The sequence below is a fragment of the Oncorhynchus clarkii genome, unplaced genomic scaffold (genome assembly GCF_045791955.1).
Source record: "Oncorhynchus clarkii lewisi isolate Uvic-CL-2024 unplaced genomic scaffold, UVic_Ocla_1.0 unplaced_contig_3325_pilon_pilon, whole genome shotgun sequence".
Classification (NCBI taxonomy): Eukaryota; Metazoa; Chordata; class Actinopteri; order Salmoniformes; family Salmonidae; genus Oncorhynchus; species Oncorhynchus clarkii.
This window is the reverse complement of record NW_027259440.1, coordinates 12,016-22,058: the sequence shown is the minus strand read 5'-3', so window position 1 is coordinate 22,058 and position 10,043 is coordinate 12,016. Positions and strand designations below refer to the sequence as shown.

General features: G+C 51.9%; 1 protein-coding gene across 2 annotated transcripts; it reads right to left on the bottom strand.

Moving 5' to 3' along the window:
* Positions 1 to 320: 320 nt before the first annotated feature.
* LOC139400200 (neudesin-like) lies at positions 321 to 9,574 on the bottom strand. Of its 2 annotated transcripts, XM_071145189.1 has the most exons (5): positions 8,948 to 9,574; positions 8,550 to 8,610; positions 7,919 to 8,022; positions 927 to 1,573; positions 321 to 390 (listed from the first exon to the last, which is right to left on the bottom strand). In XM_071145189.1, the coding sequence occupies exons 1-4, from the start codon at positions 9,089 to 9,091 to the stop codon at positions 1,397 to 1,399; spliced, it is 486 nt and encodes a 161-aa protein (XP_071001290.1). In that variant the 5' UTR covers positions 9,092 to 9,574; the 3' UTR covers positions 321 to 390; positions 927 to 1,396. The 2 variants fall into 2 exon arrangements, with proteins under 2 accessions (XP_071001290.1, XP_071001292.1); XM_071145191.1 differs by lacking the exon at positions 321 to 390 and having other exon boundaries at positions 984 to 1,573; positions 8,944 to 9,371.
* Positions 9,575 to 10,043: the final 469 nt, after the last annotated feature.

Genomic DNA, 10,043 nt, shown 5'->3' with positions numbered 1-10,043 from the left:
TGGAAAAAGTCCAGGGGTCTGAATAACTTCCAAAGGCACTGTATTCTACTACGTAGAAGATGTCTGCATTACCTGTCCTATCCAGGAGGAAATTACCTGTCCTATCCAGGTTGAAATTACCTGTCCTATCCGGGAGGAAACTACCTGTCCTATCCGGGAGGAAATTACCTGTCCTATCCTGGAGGAAACCACTTGTCCTATCCAGGTGGAAATGCATTGTCGGAACTAGAAGCACAAGCATTTCGCTACACTCACATTAACATCTGCTAAACATTTGTATGTGACTAATTAAATTTGATTTGAAAATAAGCCAACAAACCTTTCGCTCCTACTATTTTAATAATAATAAATGTTTTAAACTACTTTAACATTCAATTAATGGTATAGGGCCTGTGCAGCTTCATAGCTCATTATAACCAATTACAATGATTTAAATGATCAATTAATGGTATAGGGCCTGTGCAGCTTCATAGCTCATTATAACCAATTACAATGATTTAAATGATCAATTAATGGTATAGGGCCTGTGCAGCTTCATAGCTCATTATAACCAATTACAATGCTTTAAATGATCAATTAATGGTATAGGGCCTGTGCAGCTTCATAGCTCATTATAACCAATTACAATGATTTAAATGATCAATTAATGGTATAGGGCCTGTGCAGCTTCATAGCTCATTATAACCAATTACAATGATTTAAATGATTAATTAATGGTATAGGGCCTGTGCAGCTTGATAGCTCATTATAACCAATTACAATGATTTAAATGATCAATTAATGGTATAGGGCCTGTGCAGCTTCATAGCTCATTATAACCAATTACAATGATTTAAATGATCAATTAATGGTATAGGGCCTGTGCAGCTTCATAGCTCATTATAACCAATTACAATGATTTAAATGATCAATTAATGGTATAGGGCCTGTGCAGCTTCATAGCTCATTATAACCAATTACAATGATTTACATGATCAACGGAAAACATTCAGTTCTTGTGTATTTGACTAACAACATAGTAACAAACATTCCATGTTTTCATTGACGTCAACATAAAATTATATCTTAAAATAACATCTCTTTTAAAAGATATAAATATGGTCTTCAAATAAGGTAAAGGAAAATAGAGCTGAAACACACGGCTGCCTAACCCTTGGTAAGGCCACCCTTCTTACGGGCTTCATCACAGGACATCCAGACATGCAGTCCTAACAAATGGATCTGACTGGGAATTCATAAATAAATCATTTTTTTCAAATCATGAGCAAATTGAGGATCACACAGTATTGAATCTTCATGGTCTCCACAGTTTATTTGTTGGCATACCAAAATATAATCAGAGAAGGAAAAAAAGAAAGAAGAAAAAAGTACCCACAAAAAAAAAACCTCCTTTGGATTAGAACTCGTCTCTGATGTTAAAATGAGGTTGGTCTTCAGGCTTGAAGTCCTCATTGGGGCTTCCATCCTGGTTGAGGATGCGTATGGCAGTGTAGCCTACAATAGGGTACTTTGTCTTGTACGTGCCCTCAAATACACTCTCTAGGGATTGGAGCTGCTCTTCAGTAAGGCCCGTCTGAAAGAGAGAGGGAGGAAAAAAAAAGGACAAGAGACACCCATTTCATTACTAAGAGAATAGTAAGGGGGGAAAAAATAGGGTTTTCTATGGGTTCTTTGTGGAACCTTTTCTGAAGAACCCTTTATGGTTCTGCAAAAAGGGTTCGATGGGAGTTAAACATCTACACAGCTTCTTTGCAGACCAGAGCAGGGGCATCACCCCCCCCCCTCAAGGATTTTTATTTTTTACTGCATTTCTACACAATTGGAGAGAAAAAATATTCAATTTTGGAGAACAGCAAAAACAAGCAACATAACTAACTAACCCTAACTCTAGCCATTATCACCTTGATGCTGTAGTTTCATTCACCTCAGTCAACAAGGGGACTTAACATTCTACAAACAGGTCATATAAGAATTAGCTGCCTGCTACGCACAAGCTCAACACCGGGCTTAAAACTCGAGTTTAGTTTCATGTCAACAGTTAGCTAGCTATGCCATCTACTACAGCCATCTTTACCTTGTCCAGCCCTCTAGCCATCAATTTAACTGTCCACTTGATGAAGCTGCACCCCTTCCCCTTCATGACGCTGCACCCCTTCCCCTTCATGACGCTGCACCCCTTCCCCTTGATGACGCTGTACCCCTTCCCCTTCATGACGCTGCACCCCTTCCCCTTGATGACGCTGCACCCCCTCCCCTTCATGACGCTGCACCCCTTCCCCTTCATGACGCTGCACCCCTTCCCCTTCATGACGCTGCACCCCTTCCCCTTGATGAAGCTGCACCCCTTCCCCTTGATGAAGCTGCACCCCTTCCCCTTCATGGCGCTGCACCCCTTCCCCTTGATGACGCTGCACCCTTTCCCCTTCATGAAGCTGCACCCCTTCCCCTTGGTGACGCTGCACCCCTTGATGACGCTGCACTCCTTGATGACGCTGCACCCCTTGATGACGCTGCACCCCTTCCCCTTGATGACGCTGCACCCCTTCCCCTTGGGGACGCTGCACCCCTTCCCCTTGGTGACGCTGCACCCCTTCCCCTTGATGACTCTGCAACCCTTCCCCTTGGTGACGCTGCACCCCTTCCCCTTGATGACACTGCACCCCTTCCCCTTGGTGACGCTGCACCCCTTCCCCTTGATGACACTGCACCCCTTGATGACGCTGCACCCCTTCCCCTTGATGAAGCTGCACCCATTCCCCTTCATGGCGCTGCACCCCTTCCCCTTGATGACGCTGCACAACCTTCCCCTTGATGACGCTGCACCCCTTCCCCTTGATGAAGCTGCACCCCTTCCCCTTGGTGACGCTGCACCCCTTGATGACGCTGCACCCCTTCCCCTTGATGACGCTGCACCCCTTGATGACGCTGCACCCCTTCCCCTTGATGACGCTGCACCCCTTCCCCTTGGTGACGCTGCACCCCTTCCCCTTGGTGACGCTGCACCCCTTCCCCTTGGTGACGCTGCACCCCTTCCCCTTGGTGACGCTGCACCCCTTCCCCTTGGTGACGCTGCACCCCTTCCCCTTGATGACGCTGCACCCCTTGATGACGCTGCACCCCTTGATGACGCTGCACCCCTTCCCCTTGATGACACTGCACCCCTTGATGACGCTGCACCCCTTGATGACGCTGCACCCCTTCCCCTTGATGACGATGCACCCCTTCCCCTTGATGACGCTGCACCCCTTGATGACGCTGCACCCCTTCCCCTTGATGACGCTGCTACCCCTTGATGACGCTGCACCCCTTGATGACGCTGCACCCCTTCCCCTTGATGACGCTACAACCCTTCCCCTTGGTGACGCTGCACCCCTTCCCCTTGATGACGCTGCACCCCTTCCTTTTGATGAAGCTGCACCTCTTCCCCTTGATGACGCTGCAGCCCTTCCCCTTGATGACGCTGCAGCCCTTCCCCTTGATGATGCTGCACCCCTTCATGAAGCTGCACCCCTTCCCCTTGATGACGCTGCACCCCTTCATGACGCTGCACCCCTTCCCCTTGATGACGCTGCACCCCTTCCCCTTGATGACGCTGCACCCCTTCCCCTTGATGACGCTGCAGCCCTTCCCCTTCATGACGCTGCACCCCTTCCCCTTGATGACGCTGCACCCCTTCCCCTTGATGACGCTGCACCCCTTCCATCTTGATGAAGCTGCACCCCTTCCCCTTGATGAAGCTGCACCCCTTCCCCTTGATGAAGCTGCACCCCTTGATGAAGCTGCACCCCTTCCCCTTGATGACGCTGCACCCCTTCCCCTTGATGACGCTGCATCCCTTCCCCTTGATGACGCTGCACCCCTTCCCCTTGATGAAGCTGCAACCCTTCCCCTTGATGAAGCTGCACCCCTTGATGAAGCTGCACCCCTTCCCCTTCATGACGCTGCACCCCCTTCCCCTTCATGACGCGGCACCCCCTTCCCCTTCATGACGCTGCACCCCTTCCCCTTGATGACGCTGCACCCCTGCCCCTTGATGACGCTGCACCCCTTCCCCTTGATGACGCTGCACCCCTTCCCCTTGATGAAGCTGCACCCCTTCCCCTTTATGACGCTGCACCCCTTCCCCTTGATGACGCTGCACCCCTTCCCCTTGATGAAGCTGCACCCCTTCCCCTTGATGAAGCTGCACCCCTTGATGAAGCTGCACCCCTTGATGAAGCTGCACCCCTTCCCCTTCATGACGCTGCACCCCCTTCCCCTTCATGACGCTGCACCCCCTTCCCCTTCATGACGCTGCACCCCTTCCCCTTGATGACGCTGCACCCCTTCCCCTTGATGACGCTGCACCCCTTCCCCTTGATGAAGCTGCACCCCTTCCCCTTGATGAAGCTGCACCCCTTCCCCTTCATGACGCTGCACCCCTTCCCCTTCATGACGCTGCACCCCTTCCCCTTCATGACGCTGCACCCCTTCCCCTTCATGACGCTGCACCCCTTCCCCTTGATGACGCTGCACCCCTTCCCCTTGATGACGCTGCACCGTTCATGACGCTGCACCCCTTCCCCTTGATGAAGCTGCACCCCCTTCCCCTTGATGACGCTGCACCCCTTCCCCTTGATGACGCTGCACCCCTTCCTTTTGATGAAGCTGCACCCCTTCCCCTTGATGACGCTGCAGCCCTTCCCCTTGATGACGCTGCAGCCCTTCCCCTTGATGATGCTGCACTTCTCATGAAGCTGCACCCCTTCCCCTTGATGACGCTGCAGCCCTTCATGACGCTGCACCCCTTCCCCTTGATGACGCTGCACCCCTTCCCCTTGATGACGCTGCACCCCTTCCCCTTCATGACGCTGCACCCCTTCCCCTTCATGACGCTGCACCCCTTCCCCGTCATGACGCTGCACCCCTTCCTCTTCATGACGCTGCACCCCTTCCCCTTCATGACGCTGCACCCCTTCCCCTTGATGACGCTGCACCCCTTCCCCTTGATGAAGCTGCACCCCTTCAACTTGATGAAGCTGCACCCCTTGATGAAGCTGCACCCCTTGATGAAGCTGCACCCCTTGATGAAGCTGCACCCCTTCCCCATCATGACGCTGCACCCCCTTCCCCTTCATGACGCTGCACCCCCTTCCCCTTCATGACGCTGCACCCCTTCCCCTTGATGACGCTGCACCCCTTCCCCTTGATGACGCTGCACCCCTTCCCCTTGATGAAGCTGCACCCCTTCCCCTTGATGAAGCTGCACCCCTTCCCCTTCATGACGCTGCACCCCTTCCCCTTCATGACGCTGCACCCCTTCCCCTTCATGACGCTGCACCCCTTCCCCTTCATGACGCTGCACCCCTTCCCCTTGATGACGCTGCACCCCTTCCCCTTGATGACGCTGCACCGTTCATGACGCTGCACCCCTTCCCCTTGATGAAGCTGCACCCCCTTCCCCTTGATGACGCTGCACCCCTTCCCCTTGATGACGCTGCACCCCTTCCTTTTGATGAAGCTGCACCCCTTCCCCTTGATGACGCTGCAGCCCTTCCCCTTGATGACGCTGCAGCCCTTCCCCTTGATGATGCTGCACTTCTCATGAAGCTGCACCCCTTCCCCTTGATGACGCTGCAGCCCTTCATGACGCTGCACCCCTTCCCCTTGATGACGCTGCACCCCTTCCCCTTGACGACGCTGCACCCCTTCCCCTTCATGACGCTGCACCCCTTCCCCTTCATGACGCTGCACCCCTTCCCCTTCATGACGCTGCACCCCTTCCTCTTCATGACGCTGCACCCCTTCCCCTTCATGACGCTGCACCCCTTCCCCTTGATGACGCTGCACCCCTTCCCCTTGATGAAGCTGCACCCCTTGATGAAGCTGCACCCCTTGATGAAGCTGCACCCCTTGATGAAGCTGCACCCCTTGATGAAGCTGCACCCCTTCCCCTTCATGACGCTGCACTTCTTCCTCTTCATGACGCGGCACCCCTTCCCCTTGATGACGCTGCACCCCTTCCCCTTGATGAAGCTGCACCCCTTGATGAAGCTGCACCCCTTGATGAAGCTGCACCCCTTGATGATGCTGCACCCCTTCCCCTTCATGACGCTGCACCCCCTTCCCCTTCATGACGCTGCACCCCTTCCCCTTCATGACGCTGCACCCCTTCCCCTTCATGACGCTGCACCCCCTTCCCCTTCATGACGCTGCACCCCCTTCCCCTTCATGACGCTGCACCCCGTTCCCATTCATGACGCTGCACCCCCTTCCCCTTCATGACGCTGCACCCCTTCCCCTTCATGACGCTGCACCCCTTCCCCTTCATGACGCTGCACCCCTTCCCCTTGATGACGCTGCACCCCTTCCCCTTGGTGACGCTGCACCCCTTCCCCTTGGTGACGCTGCACCCCTTCCCCTTCATGACACTGCACCCCCTTCCCCTTCATGACGCTGCACCACCTTCCCCTTCATGACGCTGCACCCCTTCCCCTTCATGACGCTGCACCCCTTCCCCTTCATGACGCTGCACCCCTTCCCCTTCATGACGCTGCACCCCTTCCCCTTGATGATGCTGCACCCCTTCCCCTTGATGACGCTGCACCCCTTCCCCTTGATGACGCTGCACCCCTTCCCCTTGATGACGCTGCACCCCTTCCCCTTGGTGACGCTGCACCCCTTGATGAAGCTGCACCCCTTCCCCTTCATGACGCTGCACCCCCTTCCCCTTCATGACGCTGCACCCCTTCCCCTTCATGACGCTGCACCCCCTCCCCTTCATGACGCTGCACCCCCTTCCCCTTCATGACGCTGCACCCCTTCCCCTTGATGACGCTGCACCCCTTCCCCTTGATGACGCTGCACCCCTTCCCCTTGATGACGCTGCACCCCTTCCCCTTCATGACGCTGCACCCCTTCCCCTTGATGACGCTGCACCCCTTCCCCTTCATGACGCTGCACCCCTTCCCCTTCATGACGCTGCACCCCCTTCCCCTTCATGACGCTGCACCCCCTTCCCCTTCATGACGCTGCACCCCTTCCCCTTCATGACGCTGCACCCCTTCCCCTTCATGACGCTGCACCCCTTCCCCTTCATGACGCTGCACCCCTTCCCCTTCATGACGCTGCACCCCTTCCCCTTCATGAAGCTGCACCCCTTACCCTTCATGACGCTGCACCCCCTTCCCCTTCATGACGCTGCACCCCCTTCCCCTTCATGACGCTGCACCCCTTCCCCTTGATGACGCTCTACCCCTTCCCCTTGATGACGCTGCACCCCTTCCCCTTGATGAAGCTGCACCCCTTCCCCTTGATGAAGCTGCACCCCTTCCCCTTCATGACGCTGCACCCCTTCCCCTTGATGACGCTGCACCCCTTCCCCTTGATGACGCTGCACCCCTTCCCCTTCATGACGCTGCACCCCTTCCCCTTCATGACGCTGCACCCCCTTCCCCTTCATGACGCTGCACCCCCTTCCCCTTCATGACGCTGCACCCCTTCCCCTTCATGACGCTGCACCCCTTCCCCTTCATGACGCTGCACCCCTTCCCCTTCATGACGCTGCACCCCTTCCCCTTCATGACGCTGCACCCCTTCCCCTTCATGACGCTGCACCCCCTTCCCCTTCATGACGCTGCACCCCTTCCCCTTCATGACGCTGCACCCCCTTCCCCTTCATGACGCTGCACCCCTTCCCCTTCATGACGCTGCACCCCTTCCCCTTCATGACGCTGCACCCCTTCCCCTTTATGACGCTGCACCCCTTCCCCTTGATGACGCTGCACCCCTTGGTGACGCTGCACCCCTTGATGACGCTGCACCCCTTGATGACGCTGCACCCCTTGGTGACGCTGCACCCCTTGGTGACGCTGCACCCCTTGATGACGCTGCACCCCCTTCCCCAGCCCAACCGTTTGTTTTGTTTTCCTTTACTCACAGTGTCAGAAGTCAGATCAGCTGGCTCAAGGGACATTTTGGCCACAGCCCTGGTGCAGTCCTTTCCAGCCAAGGCATTGTATGGTCCATCTTTCCCATAGAACTCTACAAAGATAAACTATATTAGTCCCACTGTAACAATAGCTCCTCAGTACTTACAGCTGTTACATATTTGCAGTTTGTATGGGCCTCACATCAAAAAACCCTTATCCTTTTCCCCTGTTATCTATCTATCTTGTTATTTCCAATGTAATCACCAGGATTGGAGTCAATTTCCAGACAAATTCCAGACAATTCAAACTCGAATTCCAATTCTCTTCAATGCTTTTCAAGTAGAAAAATGTGGAATTGGAATTTGGTTAACTTTATGAATTGACTGCAATTGAAATTGCATTGACCCCAACCCTGATAATTACACCGCTTCCTATGCAGATACCAGTGATCGTGAAGGATCATTCATTCAGCATTGACACATAACTTTATCTTGTCTCTCTACTGGCCTGAACTACTATTGATATCATCGGTGACATTATCATCACGCCACACTAGCAGTCTGTGGAGTTTGATACCTTTAAAATCGCCCACTGTTCCAAAGATGGGGAGGATCCCAACATTGTGTGTGTGCTATTTACCTTTCCCCTTGGTAACATCAAACACCACTCCTTTTATGGCCATGTAAATGGGATGCCCGTCCTAAAACACAGCAACAGTTAACATTATGTTTTTTAAAGATCAATTAGCATTATCAGTGATAAAGAAAACGATGTCATTGTGTTGGCTGACCACACCCTCACGCGTGATAGTCCATTGCATTTACATATACCAAGACGAGCTATTCATACCTCCATTAGTCTACTGTAGACTAGGACTACTGTAGTGAAGATCACGGTTTAGCTACACCCGTAGCTCTGGTCCAAGGCGTTAGTGCGTGTTCCTCCACTACTACTACTACTACTAGTGAAGGAACGCGACATAACGCCATCGACCAGAGCTAGCCTACCCATAGACTTACATAATAACAAGTACCTACCTCACTCCCATCGTGCCTTTTTAAATCTTCGTCTGTGAACAGTCGGACCGGTTTTGAGGCTAGTTTGTGTTTTAGTTTATTATCGTCTGCCAAACTCAACACGAGAAGCACAAATGTGATAAAAAGTTGCACTGGTGTTACCATGGTTGTCTGGCTATTTGGACAAGCCTCAACAACATTCAGAAATAATTCCGATGTCCTCTTCTTAGGAGATAATTTGCTTCTTAGTTCCGGTTCTCTCTCTCTCTGTCGCTCTAACTGCCCTAAGAAACCAAGAAATGAGTCCGCAAGCACAAGTAGGCTACTAGAGAAGACAGTTGAATTAAAGTTTGAGGTAAACTTGATCCTTGTCCCCAAATAAATATTTGATTTCCCTAACGTTGAATAGATGGGTCATGTGGTATCTGATCACGACCCTAAGAATGATATGCTGCCCGCGGCCAAAACAGTGCTGTGCTGTGCATGTGATAATCGGGACAAATTGGTTTCCTCTTTTAAAACCGTTCTGGGAGCAGTTTACACTTCCACACAATCCAAGAACAGTTACCGAGAAAGAAAATATAAAACTGCCCTGTCATCAGCAGTTAAGGGCAATGCCTCCACTCCTCTACCAATAGACGGAAATATATATTACCGTTCTCCTGGCAGTAGGATATAATGCTGTCAGCACGGTCGCGGATTATTTTTCCTCAAAATAAGAGTCCCCCTACAAAGACGTACTAAACTTTGGGAATATCGATTTTAAAAAAATCGAGTTCAGTGATTGTAATATTAGAACGCACAAGGTGCAATTTCGAAATTGGGTAGATGTCCCTCAATGCTGGAAGGGGGGACCCGAACGAAAACGTTTTGGTACCCCTAATCTAGTGCAGTACAACTATTTTTTCACGGTATTGCATTTTTTATTGACAATGAACTTAAATGTAATAACTTTGTTTATAAGGAAGTAACTTAAATATATATTGTATTATTTATACCAGCATTTCTTTAGAAAGTTTACACCAGTACTGGTATGTTGAAAACTATTGTGTTGCGCTTTCAAACTCAAATCTGGACCTCCAAGCCAGTTCCAATGTGTTTTTTCATTGTTCCCCTC